This window comes from Stomoxys calcitrans, chromosome 5 (assembly GCF_963082655.1).
Source record: "Stomoxys calcitrans chromosome 5, idStoCalc2.1, whole genome shotgun sequence".
Taxonomy (NCBI): Eukaryota; Metazoa; Arthropoda; class Insecta; order Diptera; family Muscidae; genus Stomoxys; species Stomoxys calcitrans.
Genome location: NC_081556.1, coordinates 39,841,126 through 39,859,355, shown reverse-complemented (window position 1 = coordinate 39,859,355; position 18,230 = coordinate 39,841,126). Strand labels below are relative to the sequence as shown.

The window sequence follows — 18,230 nt, the reverse complement described above, 5'->3', positions numbered from 1 at the left end:
CCACACACTGGACAATCAGACTGAGTTTTAATGTAATTCGTAATGCATATTTTATGAAAGGAGGTAAGGTAGGATAGTAATAAAAAAAAATTATCAAACTATGCGAAAATAGATGGAAATAATTTAGGAGAAGAATAACAAATTGATAGGGGAGACAGAAAGAAAAATGGTTATTTACGATGGGTAAAAACATCCTCGATAATATTCATACATTCCAAATCGCAAATAGAGAAAACAAATAATAAAAGTTTCCAATCAGATATACGCTGAAGCCAGAATTAGAGCCTAGTCCAAAACCTGTATTCATTCAACCTGAACACCAACTGAAACTTTCACACGAGAGAAAAAAGGGCAGGACAACCTAACTCCTGGTTATATGCTTCAGCACCGCTGCATATCAAACATATAAATTCCAACGAAGTTTAGTTATCCCGACAAAAGAAAATAAATGGGGAAAAAAATAAAGGCAGTATAAAGAAAAGAGAGGAAAAATACTAGGAGCTGAGTGAAAAATCCTACGATATCTGAAATATCAAGCCGTTCAATATAAAAAAAATTTTTAATTCACTCGGGCCCCACGTTGGGCGCCAAAAACTGTAGTGTGCAAGGGTCTAGTCTGAGCAAAACTCCACATAAATGTCTATAGATGAAACAAAACGGCATGGCACGCATATTTCACCGGCCTTATTGCTCGTCGGATGGGGGGGATCTTGCCAATGTTCATCGTTTAATTTTACCAACTACCAGCTTTAATGTTAATGCGTGCACGAATGATAGCAAAACCAAAACAAAAGAAAGTCAGATAGAATAGACAAATACACAAAGTATAAGGGGGTCACAACACCAGAGGATCTATTTCCGACATCATTCGATCGGCTGTGCTAAGGTGTAAGCTGCACAGCATGCCCTCCCTTCCTGTTTACCAAAAGCATCCAAAGAAATCGCTTCTTGGTTGGTAAACCCATAATATTTGCCCTACCTTCCTTTACCGACCCTACAAATCAAACTCAAAGGTTTGGGCTTACTCCATATTTAACAAATTCATTAAATTTATTAAGAAAAAGTTCATTATCAAATCCGGTCGCTCACTATAGAGATGAATCACATCATACTTTAAAAACAGACAAAAAAAATATAATAAAAGAAATATTAAAGTCAAGGCTAACAACCAATTTTTTTGTATATCTAAATTGATCCTTTAATTTACTAAAATTATTTTCATAACTCTTAAAAAAAAACTAATCATTTAAATTAAATCTCAAAACTTAACAAGAAGGGTAAAAAAAAACACGGCATGAAAAAAAATATTTATATAATATATCAAATAAGAATCAATAGGCGAGTTTATTTGAATTCATAGCACGGCAGAAAAAAAACTAAATCGGCTGTGAAACAAACTTCATTTAAAAGGCTCATTATGAAAAAAATGATATGTAGCTGTGTGAGTGTATTTCCATTTGTACTTCTGTTAAAGTAAAACAGCTGTGAGTGCATTGACCCCTTTTTTCCCTTACTTCATTTTTTTCCTCTAATCACACATACATCAACACAACCCACTCGGTTGTATAAAACGAAAAACTAATTTTAAATCGCGAAGTTTTGACTAATATGCAGCCAAATTTCAATAAAAATGGTATCAAATGTAAAAACAATATTTTATAGGCATACTGGGCTAGATATGTCAATGATCAAAAGGCACAAAACGTACATTCATATAAAAAATATTGCCAAAAAAAATGTATCAAAGCTATTTCAATCGAAGCAGTGCTTTTCAGACCCAAGAACATTTTCTGAGAGTCTTGTTAACAGCGAATCAACATAGTTAACAGAGGTTCCAATAGCATGTTAACACTTTAGCATTGACATATCCACCAGCACAGAATCAGATATATATGTATATGCAGGATATTTAACTGAACAAACACAAACAGATCATCTGAAAGTTGCCAACTTGCAAAAATTCCAATTTAAAAATTATGGGGGAAGATTTAAAACATTTTTAAATTAATTTAAAAGAAAAAAATTATTTAATTTGACAAAAATTACCTGAGAGAGGTAACGGCATCTCTCTCACTCTCCGAAAAAAAATAAATCTGTTTGGCTTTGCTCAGTGGTAGTATAACAGTTTGCACTTACTTGGTTTTTGTTGGAGCTCCCACGTTGAAAGGCCTTTCGAGGGGTGAGGGGTTATTAAAACAAACCAGCAAACTCCAGCCAATTGCAAGTTTTTAACAAAATACGCGGCATACACAAAAAATCACTTTTTTCAATATAGTCTTTAACATTTGATACGATTCACTCTATCGGTTTTTTTTATATTCGCCTTTTTCTAAAACATTGGATTGCCAAACTACTTTTACCAAAAAAAACTCTCAATTAGGCATTAACTTTTTGTTTCACTTCCGATTCGGTTCTCCATCTCTGCCTTACAAATGAGCAAAAATTAAACTATATAACACTTGAGGCAAATTACATGGGCAAAAATACGGAAAAATAATTATTTTTTTAAGGTCTTTTTTTTAGCAAGTTACAAAACCTAGGAATTAGCACGCAAGAGTTTTTTTTCCTTTTCGAGAGTGATTTTTCAACCAAAACGCGTTTGTTTCGATTCCCGAAAAACAAAAACTAAATGAGTTGCACCAATCCCGACGGCTCTTTTTTTTTCTTGTACTTGAAACCAAGACAAACGATCCATTTAAAACACCAGAATCCACTGATCAAAAAAAATGAAAAGACTTCTGTTAGACTCTCTCAGGCAGCCAAATCTGCACAGCTGAAACAGAGAAATCCATATGAGCACAGGGAAAGGGGGAATCCTAGAATCAGAGAAACAAGGCCCACAGAACAATGAGTTCTCAAAAGAAATTGAGAAATTGTTTAGAAAAAATGCAACCTTACCAAATGTATTAATCCAGGAGTTAAATGATCACAGGGGACCAACACTCCAGCTTTGGGGATAAAACCCTCAGCAAAAAGAAAATGCAGGAAACCAACACTTGCAACAATTATTTACCCGCGATTTGATAAATAAACATCGATTCTGCAGGACAATAAAAAAATAAAAATTGAGGAGAACTGCCACCAACAAAAAAAAAAAATTTAATCCCTTTTTTACTAAAGCAAGGATAACGCTTTTACACTTTTAAAGAATCTCAAGTCCTTTACGACACAAAAACTTAAACTTTTGGGTGCACACGGTTGCAAGGTTGGAGCAAAATGGATCTCAAATCAGTCTGCTACCACCTTTTGTAGCCTTGACCTAAACAATGGGGCAAATTGCTGAATTACTACCACAAATTAAAATTCTCAAAACCAAAAATGTCTTCTTTTACATACATGCCACAAATACAATAATAATCCATTTGTGAGTGTATGGGAACTCCAATGCGAAAGAAAAGCTACAAAGAACATAGAAAAGAAGTTAACATTCACCACTATGGCTAAGGGGAAATTATAGCAACTTTTCAATATGGAGACAAAGTGCTCTAAACCTATGATTTGGTCGGACTTATATGTGTGGATGTTAACAACCAAAACCATTTTCCACCTTATCCAATAGTTGTCAAAAAAAAGAAAACCAAAAGGAAAAAAAATTAAACAACTCATTTGAACTTTGATGTGATCAAATGATCAAAAAAAAGAAAACAAATGAAATGAAACAAACAAAGAAAAAAAAATAAATAAATAAAAAATATAAATGTATAAAGAAACACTGCTGCCGGTATTCGAACTCACGCTCACCGGTTCGTAGGCTGTAACGCTTCCCCTAGGCTACCGCCTATGATGCGTCTCTGTTAGCTAAGTGATTATAACACATGATCACACTAAGCTTTGAATCATCAACAGCGGTCAATGTAAGTGAATCCAACTGTAACAGTGCTACAAGGAAGAAGAAGAAGAAAAACAGCATAGGCAAAGCTCCAAATATGTTCCAATAAGGGAACAACATGAGACAAGCAATCACAACAACAAAAATACTCTAGCATCCACATTGTATGTTAACTCGCGTTGGGGTTGGAAAAAAAACAGGAATGTCCATATCTATTATCAGGCGGGCCAATTCCAAGAAATATATTCATATTGGGTACATCGACATGCGCCACTACATGGCCAACGCTATTATAAGCCAAAAACAAGTGCTTAAGTCAGGGAGCGTTTGTAGTCTGGAGCTGCATATGGGCGTAGAAGTGGGATCTACGGAAGACAGGCAGTTTTCGGAAGAGCTTTCATTTTTATTACCGCCATCTGCAAAAAGATTTTAAGTAAACAAAAAATGGTTTTCATATTTTCATTAAATCATTCATTGCAAAACATTTTTAGCACAAAATCTTCTGACGTCATTCCAAAAAGCACATTCGACAATTTGAAGGAAATATGTGACGATGTTTCGCGAATCTTCCTTCGGTGCCTCTATCTTGCAAGAGCGTTGATATCGGAAATCGGTTTGAAGAAATTGCGGCAGCATTTTTAATGTTAATGATATGTTGTGCTGCCAAACATGCTGCAGCTGCTATTTCCAAATCCATTTTTTTAACGCTAATGTAATATGATAACAATGATGTCAACTATCAACTGTTTTCTACCAAAACAACGCTTTAAACGCCAAATATTAAAATCTAATTACAATAAAACGAAATAGCAACATCGTTGGAAACATTGTGAAATTTCACAAAATTTAATGAATGTTTAGCAACATTTTCCGCACAAGGCTTTACCTGTTAGTGTTATTTCCCATTTCCAAAGCAATCGATGAGTCTATGACGACTTTCATAGGCGAATATTGACTTTTATTGGACAATTAGTTTTTTTTTAGATTTTATCGATTTCTTTATAACATTTAGATATATTGCATATTTAATAAATTTCGCATAAGTATGATCATATAAATATATATGTATATATATTATTCCATGTTGTTTGTTTGTATGTATCTTTGTTTCCTTTTATTTGTTTTATAAAGTAATTATGTGTATTTCTCCTTGTGGTTTCGATTCATTCCTTTATTATCCATTAAGAGTAACATTTGGGGAAATGTGTACTTCATTGTGTTATTGTTGTTTTGCATTTTTTGCGAATGTATGATTTTTTTTTACTTTTTTCATTTACTTGTTACTTGTTTTGTCTTTTTAGAGTGTTTTAAAAAATTGTTAATTGTTATTTTTGTTTTTATTTTGAAAATCTGTCGTTTTTTTCTTTTGTTTTTATAGTAGTTTTGTTTCTTTCATATTAATTTATTATGTGCCCGTTTTTTGTGATATTGTACGTTAATATTTATATTTTATATATATTACTTTTATGTATTTGTTTATTTCCCTCTTTGTTTTATGCTTTCGTTCGCTTTTTTTCTGTAATGATAAATATTAAATGTTTTTTGTTTGTATATATTAATATATATATAGATTTGTTTTTATTTACTCTTAAAATTCTTTATGCCTTTTTATTTGTTTTATTTAAGTTATACACAATTGTAAGTGTTGCATTTTAAGTTGTTGTTTCATTGCTATGTAGTTTTAACTCATGTTTAAATTTTATTTCTTTTCTTTGTTGTTGTTGTTTTATTCACATTAGACTGTTGTTGTTAAAGTTTCCAAGGGTCGCTTGAGTTTTTTTTTCTTAGTCATTAATCAAATTATGCAGTTAGTTATATTTTGGAATTTTTAGAAGTTTATATTAATGTTTTTGTTTCTCTTTCTGTTTTTTTAATCCTTGTCAATATTTATTTGTAAATATATATATATATAGATGTATATATGCTTAAGGTTTTGTAATAATTAGTAAATATTATTTTGTAAGTTTGTTTTCATTTTAGTTTTTTCTGTTCTCCGCCCTGTTATCTGGGGGTTTATCTTACTATTTAATTTTCAATTAGTTAATTGTTCATTGAATTTTAATTCTTGTTTGTTTTTTTTTGTTTTCTTAATGAAATTATCTCATTGTTATGGTTATTTTGTTTTAAACGTGTCTATGTTTTATTTTTTGTTTTTGTATTTATAAGACTTTGAGCCTTAGGTAACACAGGGACGGCATAATCCATGCCAAGGTTTCGATATATTTTTGGTTTTTTCGAAATTATAGCAAATGGCTTGAAATAAAATTTGAAATTTTTATCATCCAATCCAATTTTGTCTTTAGAACTTTTTTGATCAAAATAGTTTTTTTGTCTTGTTTGTTGGCTAGTCAATAAATTAGCAGTGATCCAAGATTTTTGACTTTATCTTAATTTTGTTTTTGTGGCTTTTTTACGGAAAATAATATCGCTCTCAAAACCTTGTATCAGGAATCATGCGCCGAACTGCGTGTGAATAATTTTAATGTAAATATAATAATTCTTTTGTTTCTTTACGCTTTTGTTTTTAAAAATTATAAATATTAGTTAAAAATACGCAATAATATATAATGTAAGATGAAATAAAACAGTATTGTGTTCTTGTTTAGTTTTTGTTGTTCTGGTTGGTTTTTGTTCTTGTATAAAGAGGGAGAAGTATATGGTTGGTTGGTGGGTGGTGATTTTGTTTTTGTAGATTTGTAAGGAGTAGTAGTAGTAGTAGTAGCTGTTGTTGTTGTTTTTATTATTATAGCTGAATATGTATGCTTCAGATAAACTGCTGCACCGGCAAAAACGGTAGTTTACCAACATGTAGGGTAGTAGTGGTTGTTGTTGAATGATTTGCGGGTCTGTAAGAAGATTTTATTAAAAAGTGGTATTATGTACTACAGGCTGTATAATTCTCTAACTTAGGTTTATCTAAAAAAATAGAAACAGGGTAGCTTACATGTAGTGTTGCCAATTCAAAAGACAACCTTTTATATTTTTTATACCCACCACCATAGGATAGGGGGTATATTCATTTAGTCATTCCGTTGGCAACACATCGCAATATCCATTTCCGACACCACAAAGTATATATATTTCTGATCGTTGTAAATTACTAAGACAATTTAACGATGTCCGTGTGTCTGTCCGTCAGTTGTAATCACGCTACAGTCTTTAAAAATTGAGATATTGAGTCTAAAATTCTTCTATACTTAGGTTAAGTTCTTGTATGAGCCAAATCGGACTATATTTGGATATAGCTGCTATGCAGTCCGATCTGGTGATTTAGGGTCTTAAGACCATAAAAGACGCAACTGTTATATGATTTCGCTGAAATGATTAAAGCCTCCCGACATCCGACTCAAATATGGTTCAGATCGGACTATATTTAAATATAGCTGTCATATAGACCGATCTGGCGATTTTGGATCTTAAGTCCGTAAAAGCCGTTGATTGAAGATTCCCGACATCCGACTCAAATGTGGTTCAGATCGGACCATATTTAAATATAGTTGCCATATAGACCGATCTGGCGATTTAGGGTCTTAAGCCCGTAAAAGGCACATTTTATATCAGATTTCGCTAAAATTTTAAACAAGAAGTTTTACTAGAGACCCTTATATTCAAACCGATTATGGTCTATATCGGACCATATTTACATATAGCGCAATGTAGACCGATATGCTGGTTTAGGTTCTTCAGCCCGTAACAGGCGCATTTATTGTCCGATTTCGATGAAATTGAAAACAGTGAGTTGTCTTCAGCCTTCTGACATTCAACTCAAATGTGGTTCAGATCGGACTATATTTAGATATAGCTGTCTCTACACATCGATCTGCTGCTTATTATCCGATTTAGCTGAAATTTGAAATAGTGTGTTGATTAAAGCCTTCCGATATCCGACCCAAAAATGCTTCAGATCGGTCTTTAATCACATATAGACCGATTTGCCGATTAAGGGTCTTAAGCCCACAAAAGCCGTAATTATTATCCGATTTCGTGAAATTTGAAATAGTGAGTTGATTAAAGCCTCCCGATATCCGACTCAAAAATAATTCAGATCGGTCTTTACTCACATATAGCTGCCATATAGAACGATCTGCTGATTATCTGAAGCCCATAAAAGCAGCAATTATTATCCGATTTCGCTAAAATTTAATCAGTGATTTGTTATGAGCCTCCCGATATCCGATTCAAACATGTTTCAGATCAGCCCATATTTATATATAGCTGTCATATAGGACGATCTGCTGATTTAGGGTCTTAAGCCCATAAACGCCGCAATTATTATCCGATTTAGCCGTTGCCACCTGTTGTGGCTTACTCCACTCGGCTGATCTAATTGCTTGAGGAAAGCACTACTTGTCCCGATAGTATAGCAGCGCAATGGCAAGCCATTGCTCAAAATCCTATGGCAGCCGGTTCTACGTGCCGGATTAATCCGATGGAGAACTTCATTGTCTGCGTCAAGACCTCCGTTTTGTCCCCTACGTCATTGCGTCGAGGTCCATCTTCTTCTACGCATTATTTGTTCAGCATATTTAATTCAGGCAATTTTTCTTTTCAGGATCTATTCAATAGCCAAAACTTTCCGTTTAACATAATTATCATGGGCACAGGATAGCTGTCAGCACCACACAGGCTGGAACATTGAAGTCCGATCTGTGTGGTGTCCATCCAGCATCCACAGGTTGTGGATAGTGGAATGCTCCATACACGGTAGCTGCAATGGCTGTCGCGGACAATCAGCGGCATCGAGCGGAAAGTCTCAGTGAGAGATCGGACGGCACCGACTCTTACACAAATACTAAGTGCCTATGATGCTCGATATGACAAGGCGGGTTATTGGCGCGTTTATATAACCAATGGCCACCCTGTTCCTGCGGCGATCGGTCCTTTGGACCAGAACGAGCTTGCTCACCTAGCTCGATATCGCAACCTCCACATGAAAATGTGGAAATGTGGAAAATGCTTGACGATATCGCAACCTCCACATGAAAATGTGGCTACAATACCAACCAGAATTGAAATTTAGAAATTCCTAACGGTATACAACAAAGCCCTGCACAAAATCATTCATTTGTGACTGATTTTGGTGAACTCGTGAACACTGAACCAACTGGTCTTGTATTTGAAGACTAGACATAGCCGCTACAGTGAATTATAAGAAATTACGCGCTGTATATGAAAGCGTCTCGCTGTCATTTTGTTGTCATTTTCAACAATGTTCACGAGCTCAGCAGAAACAGTCACCAATGAATGGTTTTGTACGGAGCTTTGTTGAATACCGTTAGGAATTTTTGAGCTTCAATTCTGGTGATTTGGTTTTGTTCTTTTGGCGATGATGGTCGGTTAGAAATCGATACTACAAGTCGGAAGGTACATACGAATTGTACAAAACACTATTCTAGAATACGGTCAGAAATCGATAATACCAGTCGGAAAACACATCTGTTTTCATTAGGACTCAACAACATAATTCGGTAGAACTCTTAACGAATTTTCCATGATTTACCTCAGACAGTTCGGTCAGAGAACACGTCAACCATTTTATATATTTTTCGTTGCCAATTCGGACAGACTTCATTCGAATTCAGATGAGTTTGCCGACTTTCATATAGACTTCTGACCGAACTCTGAATGTTTTTTTTTTTTTTTCGCTGGGATGCCTCTCGAGTGAAACGTTGGGTCTTATTGGTTTACTTCTTCTTTGAGGGCAGTTAGAAAAAATAAAACGCCGACAGCAACGCATATAAAGCCAAGCTTATTACCCAAGCAATCTTCGATCGATTGGGTAATAAGTGCAATAAGCATATTGCAGTTACTTTTGGTGCATTCATTTATTTTTGAGCTTCTTTTGATTTTGCTCCCAAATTTATTTCATTTCGTTGGAATTGTGCGCAGCTTAGACCAATGGATTTTTGTTTCTATTCAGAATAGAAAAGCAAAATAAAATCCTATGAAAAAAAATCTTCTTCAAAAAATTTGCACACAGTTTTGACTATAAGTCTTTCGCGTACTTTTTATACCAGCCGAAGAGAAAGAGCAGTGAGCAAAATATTGAGAGTATGGAATTTTTTTTCTCAGCAGCAAGGCTTTTTTCGGAAACCAACATTGTATAGTAAGATGAATGCCAAACAAACTAAAATTTTAAGAGAAGGCATAAAGGATTTGGGGTAAGTCGTTTTTTGAATTTAGGGAATTGGAAGCATGGGATACATTCATACGTATTTTCTTGTAGGCTTAAAATATTTATTGCAAACATAGAAACGCATATCGATGCTTTTAGCTTGGTTTGATAGTTAAAAGTATATATGCGCTACCATTTTGTAATAAATATTTTTTCTGCATACTTGAAATATTTTTCATTTTAGTACCTTACGAACAATAAGCTGTTTGCTGCCGTACGTTGTTGTTGATTTGTTGTATCAGACATTGAGATAGTGTTCTGAATTGGTGGTAATAATGTTGCTGTTGTTGTCGTTTTTTGATTATCATTGTTACTGTTATTAAGATTATTGGAAATTGTTGCTGCTGCTGATGTTGTGTCAGAAGACGGTGGGAAATTTTGTGTTGTTGGTATTGTCATATGTGTAAGAGGAATTGGGCCATTGTAGGAATGATTTAGATTGTTATTGTTTTTAGTTGTGCCTGTTCCTACGTTTGTTTGTTGTTGATAAGTGCCAGCCAGATGTAATGATACAGATGATGAGGAGATTGTTGAGGATTTATATAAATTATTATTTAGTTCATGTTTTGGGCCAACTCCGCCCGCACCTGCGCGTCCTGGCAATAGGGGATCGTGTATATCAGACAGTTGGTGTAGTAAGTTTCCTGGTTTCAAAGTTGTAGATGTAGAAGAGGAAATCGTGGGACAACATGTGTTCGAAATAACGTTGTTATTGGGCTGCTGATGTGATTTTTGTTGTGTTGTTGTGTGATTTGTTGATGGCGCTACAAATAAATTTCACCTGTTAACATGACTTCGATTTGGCGTTTGATTCGGATTTAGACCGCCATTCGGTTGGATACCACCACCACCACCAGCTGCTACAAATGACAGAAAAATGAAAACACTGACCATTGCTTAAATAAACTCAAAATAATCACCGCCATATGTTGTGGCAGCATTCTGATAATAATCTCCGCCCACTCCTCCCCGTCTATTATAATCATTTGTTTCATATTCGCCTGTGTCGTAAGGGCCTCGCACTGTATTCAAGTGATTTATGCCAATGCCAGAAGTTTGTGATACATGAGCAGCTGATTGTGCTGATTGCTGTGGATACGAATAGGCATCATATCCCTGTTGCAGATGTTCGAACGATTGACTTTCGTCATAGCCACGTCTGTAAATTATAAAATATAAACCCCATATGAAAAAAATAACCTTGCAAAAATAAGCATTATATATATTATACCCATATGTTTCCTCCATAGCCGAACGGGCCTTTTCCAATATTGACATAACTTTTTGTTTGGGTGCAGCATTATTTTTATTATACGCTGCGGCTGAATTTGATGCTGGTCCTGCTGTTTTGGAATATGGTACCATGTTCTTTGAAACATTCGATGTAATTACACTGCCGGTGCCAGTTATAATTCCTGCACCACCCCCACCACCGCTAGAGGAGGCATGTGATGGCATAATTTTCTTATAACCAGACGTTTTATGCTCCTCCGATATGTGGGTACTGTCCATAAGCTCACGTAATTGTTCTTGTCGAATAACATCGTTGCTATCCGGTATGAGATATTTACGAAGTTCAGCCATCGCATACGCTATGCGGGCATATGCCTCTGCTGGAGGTGCTACAGTAGAAATTTCCACATGTAAATCACTATTCAAATGTGAGTACTTGGGATCTTTCGATTTGCGTAATTCTTCCTCCTTGACGCGATCTCTCATGGAATTCCGTCCCAGTACGGTCATCTTACACATGGTTTCTTCTTGAAGGCGACGTAACGAATTGCCTTTGGGTCCCAATAACTTGCCAACGAAATTAAACTGAAATAAATGCAGAAAAATAAGTTAAAAAAACCACAATAAAATAAAGTTAATAGTTGAAGTACTTTAAAATTAGCTAGGTCACCCAGGCATAACTCGCTGTGCCCTCTTTTACAAAAGTTTTAATTTATATTTCAATGTCAGATTCGTACGCTACTTTTAACTTCGTTTCATTTGATCAGGTTATAAATTCTCTTGGGATTTTTTTTTTATTTAGCGCCTTTCTGAAACTTATAAAAGTAACCCTGAACATTGCTAAAAAAAACCGAAGAAGAAAAAGAGCTCTCCGCTTTCAAGTACTGTGGGAAGACCAAGCCAGCCCTCCTGCAATAGAGACTCCAGACAGTGTCCTGCGGAGGGAGATAAAATCGGAACAGAAACGAAGGAAGTGCCTGAGTCTTCATGAAGGATTGTGACTTTCAAAAGGACGCCACTGCCATCCCGTAAGAGCAAGATGGTCACTGGAAAAGGTAAGAAGCCGCCCTCTTACAACAGAATGGCAAGGAAGCACAACATAGATTAGCTGACTTATGCAGTCATCGATATTGGCAGTGCATCCAGAAGGATTCCACCTGATCAACGGTCCCAAGTGGAAGATCTGGTTAACGAGCAGATTTTCGAACATATGTGCAACTCTGAAGAGGGTCCACCCATACAGATGATGAGCTGTGAGTATAGAGAGGACATCTTTACGCTGCGCTTTTTGTCTACAGAACATCAAAAAGCTCTTCAGAAATATCCACACTTCCTGAGGCCGCAAAGCTCGACCAGGTGAGAAAGATGGACATCCCCCAGCTCGCAAAGGCAACGGTATTCATCAAGGTATGGGGCAGCAAATCCACGACGGAAGGCATGTTGGGATTCTTAGGCAAACAAAACCAAGGTTTGGTTGCGGAGAAATGGGAGGTCTTTCACAGGGAGGAGAAGGAGGAAGGAACTAACCTTGTGGTGGGCATTGATCAAGTCTCCGAGACAAGTTTGGCTAATACTAAAGGCATGACATACTACAGGTCCAAGATTGGGAAGACTTGGGAAACAAATATCCTCATATTGGGACATCAGGCCATGCAGTGGCAGGTGATTCAATACCGCCCAAAGAACAGGGGGCCAACGACGAGACAATAACCGACTCACAATATTGAGACTAGGATAAGCAAAGATCCTAATATTAAAACATCAAGCAGAACAAAGACGAGAGACTCAATACAGTCTAACAGGACCCGAGGATAGAACCATCACCGACTTTCTCAGTATTCCGAAGACTAGGATATGCAGAGATCCTAATTTTGAAACATCAGGCAGTGCAGTGAGGGGAAACTCAATGCAGCCTTAAGAACAGAGAGTAGACGACGAGACCATCACCTAGTCCCAATAAGCCCATTTACCCACATCGGAGCTGCAACGACTGGTGAGCAAGGCAAAACAGACAGGAAATAAGGTACTAATTGGGTGCGATGCGAACTCTCACCACATTTCATGGGATAATACCAACACTGATAAGCTGGGCCAAGCTCAGAACTCTTGAACGACCTAATAACACTTAAATATGGGATCACCGCCACCTTTGTTTAACGGATTAGGGAGGAGGTTTTAGATGCGACTATATGATCGGAAAATCTAATCGATGAGATTCAGGATTGGAGGGTCTACATGGTTCACTCCTTCTCGGACCAGCGTTACATTAGGTTTAGAAAGCACGGCCAGCGCCGAACCCAATAAGCTTCCGGAATACTACTCCGAAAAAGACTTCGGCAAAATTCCGTGATTGTACAAGCATACAAGACTTTGACGAAGAGTCGTACTCTTCGCGAATTAAATCAGCCCAAGAAAACGCTGGATGACCGTGCAGATACGCAATATTGGGAAAGAGGCTCGCAGACTTTATAACAAAGCCAGTTTTAATTTATTGGGATCTCGGAGTACAATAAGATGATCAGAATTGAGAACTTGCCACCTGGAAGCTTTTCTGCGATAGAGTTAACGACGCCGCCAGGATAAAAAATTTCTCTCAAAACCCCATTTCCAAACTGTAGCGTAGGTAGACACATGAGTGAAAGCAGAGACAACGGAGGACATATTGAAATTTTTGAGGAAAACGGCAAATTAGCATTCATGGGCAAATTAGCATTTGCAAAGGCCAACAGACCTATAAGTCTTACGTCCTTTCTACTCAAAACCATGGAACGTATTGTGAATACCATCATAAAGAGTAAGGCATCCAGTGAACTGCTTAAATACAAAAAGCAAACCTATGTCAAGGGAAGGTCGGTGGGAATTTCCGACCTTTCCTATTCCTATTTTATTCACGAGATTGTGCATTAAATAGAAGAATCCTGGATTGACCCGATGAAGTCCTTCTTCGGCAAGGGCTGTCGCCTCAGTATGCAACACACTGCTAAAACAACAACAATCCATACGAAATCTCTCGCAAATCGGTTAAAAATTATGGTCACTACGTCAAAAAAGGTTAGACGGACAAATGATACGGAAAGATATCACTGACAAACAGACAGACATATCCAAGGATTCTTCAGCCGTTGGTCTGGGATCAGAAGATAAATTACAATAGTTATGGACGAACTTTTAGTTAAAAATCGAAAGCTTGATTTTGATTTTAGATCTATGGTTTCATGTACAAATTTTCTTAGTATTCGACTTAGATTTCAATTTTGATAACCTCTTGGTGGTTTTTTGGTCCACACAATTTGACCCACTCTAATGTATAGTATGTCATTCCGTTTTCACCCCAGCTTCTCATAGAGTTTTCTCTGCGTCTCATAAAATTTTCTCCTTATCAATAGCAACCTGGTTTGGTATTGAACGGTTCGGAGAGATGTTTTTCTATCTTAACTGGGAAGCGTCATGTTCCAGCCTTCCTAGTTTTGCAGCACAAAACATGACTTGAAATATCTTTAAACATATAGGCTAAACTGTTCAAAGCTTCTTTGTAGTCGATGAAAAAATGGTATGTGCCAATCTTTCGCTCTTTGAGGTTTTCCGGGAACAGTTTGAGTATAAGGTCTATGTTGCATTTACCAGAACGAAAGCCGCATTGATAATCTCCCACCTTCCTCGATGGGAAAGAGACTTATACTTCTGTTGTGGGGAGATACTGTCTCGTTTCTTTTCTTGTGTTTAACACGTATTAAGCTATGCGTTCTTCTATCATTGGCCAAATTGTGCGACCCGTCTGCATGCACTTGATCCCGGCAGGAGATAACTGTGAGCGTCGCACAGGTTGAAACTTTGAGTTTCGATCCGTGTGTTGTCCGTCGTTATCATGAGAAGCTCAGCTGAGAGCTACCGGGCACGTCCACAGGTTGTGGATAGTGGAAAGCTCTGGGATTTCCGTAGTAACTGCAACTGCAGTCGCGAAAAATCAGCGCTGCCGAGTGGAGTCTCAGTGGGAGGTACCGTTCCTGCATAAATACTGACTGCCTACGATAGTCGATATGACAAGGCGAATTATGAGCGCTTTAAATAGCCAATGGCTATCACATCAGAGACTATCTATGCTATGAACCAGAGCGAGCTTGCATACCAATAGGAGCTTGACAACACATGGAAATATGTGGCTACTAAAACGATCTGAACGTACGTTTCATCAGCATGTGGCCTCTTTTCTTAAAAAGTTCATAAAGCAATCCTTGGCTGTCTTTTAATTCTTTAGTCGGGTTACTGTCTTGCTTGCCATCAGCGATTGTTCCTATTTGCTAACTCCAAAATATTGCTAACTATCCAATAGACTTTTCTCCTCTCTCCTTTTCAATCGATTCACCTCCTTCATTTAGGGCGTTGCAAGCTTTCTTCAAGCAATTCAATTGGGTCAGTCAAGTGGAGTTTGCTGTTGTCGTTGTTGTAGCAGGGCGTTCTACTGAGGCGGCAGCCCTTGCCCATGAAGAACTCCATCGGGTCAATCCGATACGTGCAACCGGCTGCCATGGGATTGTTGGAGTATGCCGTTGCCATAACTTGCGTTGCATTTTTTGCGCAGAGTCTACTAATACTCAATTTGCCATAAACATTATATTAAGGAACAGGGGATACTTCTCTCATATCACTTAGTGGAGGCCGACTAAAGTCCAAATTCAATAAAAAGGGGCCTCCTTTTCAATGCCGAGTCAGAACGGCGTGCCGCACACGCCGCCTCACGAATGTAGCAGCAGCATTAGTAAGGGCATAACCGCCCTGATATTCACCATGATTTGAATCGGCGTCATAGGCGGACATGCTAACCTCTGCACCACGGTGGCCACCACATCAGATAGGTGTGAACCTTTTCTGCATCAAGGTAATGATTAGCAAATAATGTTCACACCTGGTTCTGAAGTAAAAAATAAGTTTGGAGGTCGTGGTTGGGAAAGGGTGGATGCGTTTGCACCAATCCTTGGAAATGATAATGATCCGATTCGATATTCGGTCCTCGATCTGGAGTTTATTGCCAATCTATCACACTGGATAAATTTTTACCTCTTGATGAGAGGACAACCCTTTGGCCTTGTGAATATCCCGTAGTTTTTCTCCATTTTTACATTATCCCTTAAGGTATTAGGACTTCGAAATTACCAATTTCGTGTAATTCTTTAGAGTAATGTTCCATCACTTTGATGCTTGTTTGTTTTTTTAGACGTATCTCCTTCATACTCATTACTTTGCATAATATAAACTGATTCTTCCTTACCTTTGGATGTTCCCTTATGGGTACTAAAACTTTTTGTGACACTCTCAGCGGTTTTTCTCTATAAATATCAGCATACTTTTGTTCTTTGGATGGTAAACGTCCAGTGGTTTGCACTTTGTCAATTTCTGGAAGCATAAAAAAATTAATACCATTTCACAAACGCAAGACACTCTTCATCTCTTACCTGCGTCCAGTAGCTTCTCCGCTATGGGGAACTTTCGATCCATTCGTGATTTCTCATTTAAACATTCCCTCACATATTCATTTGCCTTTTCGTTAAGGTAGTTAGTGTCAGGATGCTGGTGCTGTTCTCCCCCACCAGAATTATCGACATAGTCGCCATTTCCCTCATAGGTAGTGGCCATTTTTAGTTCTTTCTTTGCCACTCAAAGCGCAGATTTTTTTACAAAACTCGGCGTCTTCTAAATATTAGTAAAAAAAATAACAAGAAAAACATTTAATTACATTCACTCAAGAAAACAATTGCAATTATTAATTGCACACAAACAACAAACATCACACAAACAAACACCTTCCCCCAAACTCTTCAAACTATGTGAAGAACAAAACCCAGACGCCAACGTACATTTTTCACTTTTGTTTAACAACAAAAATAGATCTTGTCGTAAATCAATAAGAAGGAAAATGTTTGGGTTTTTTTTCTTTGTAAAAGAAATGTAGCACTTTCACTTTTCTTCGAGAGACCCGTTTGTAGTTTGCTGCAATCAATACATAGATAATTACTAACTATACACGCACCAGGTCTTTTAAATGTTAATCGATGCAATCAATTGATTAATCATTAAATTATTAATTTGTTTAAATTGTTTAAATAATAAGTATATGCTAAGCGGTAAGAATCAGAGAACAGAGCTTTCGCGAAGTTGCAGACGCCGCTAAATCAGAGGACGGAAACGAACCAAATTTTGTGACGGCATTATATGAAAGTTTTAGACCCAATACGCACAGAAAATTATACTTTGACATATATTTTAAATAATTCTGATTTCTTTATGTTTTTGTCAGAGGTAATGGAGCACGCATGTGTTATTTTGAAATGTGATTGTCATATGTTAGTTTCATTCGTAACACACTATATGTGCAACTTTAACGTATGTAAAATTTGCCATGTCATAAAACTTTTACACCGGTATTCACAAAACATAATGCTGCTTTAAAGAAGGCTCAAATGACAGTTCTATAAAGGAAATCTGTAGAATAAACCTACTTTAAAGATGCATTAAGTTTTGTGAATATGGGCATTATTTTATGACACATTAGGCCGATTATTCGTAGAAAACTCACGAACTCAAGGCGAATTAAAAAAGGTGGTCTCACGTGAACAACTGTTAACAGCCGGCCAGATTTGACGGTATTAGATGTCAGATTTTTATTTGCATTCTCTTTGTTGTTATATTCTGTCTCGCACATTCTCTTCCCACATAGGCACACTTTCAGCACACGTATACACATACGCAAACAAATTTCTTTATTTGTGTTGGCAAAATGTCGATCAATGATTGTAAGATTTCACCATATGGTTTTTATGTTGTTGTACAAATGAGACAACCTTTAAAATAATTCATCCATGCATTGCCCACTAAATACGGTTTTGATGCCTTTCCACGCACTCTCCTGCTCTCTTCTGCTGGCAAATAAAGTATACGAATGATTTCTAGTAACAATTTGTACAAATTTGCACAAATTTTTGAGTACACGAACGAACA

At 36.9% G+C, this 18,230-nt stretch overlaps 1 protein-coding gene across 3 annotated transcripts; it reads right to left on the bottom strand.

Annotated features, from left to right (window-relative positions):
• Positions 1 to 4,765: 4,765 nt before the first annotated feature.
• Positions 4,766 to 17,387, bottom strand: LOC106080938 (KH domain-containing, RNA-binding, signal transduction-associated protein 2). 3 transcript variants are annotated; one of them, XM_059368444.1, is made up of 7 exons: positions 17,263 to 17,387; positions 16,688 to 16,925; positions 16,504 to 16,628; positions 11,236 to 11,822; positions 10,925 to 11,163; positions 10,192 to 10,864; positions 4,766 to 6,675 (listed from the first exon to the last, which is right to left on the bottom strand). In XM_059368444.1, the coding sequence occupies exons 2-6, from the start codon at positions 16,866 to 16,868 to the stop codon at positions 10,782 to 10,784; spliced, it is 1,215 nt and encodes a 404-aa protein (XP_059224427.1). In that variant the 5' UTR covers positions 16,869 to 16,925; positions 17,263 to 17,387; the 3' UTR covers positions 4,766 to 6,675; positions 10,192 to 10,781. The 3 variants fall into 3 exon arrangements, with proteins under 3 accessions (XP_059224427.1, XP_013098022.1, XP_013098021.1); XM_013242568.2 differs by having other exon boundaries at positions 10,192 to 10,861; positions 17,263 to 17,386; XM_013242567.2 differs by lacking the exon at positions 17,263 to 17,387 and adding an exon at positions 17,090 to 17,230.
• Positions 17,388 to 18,230: the final 843 nt, after the last annotated feature.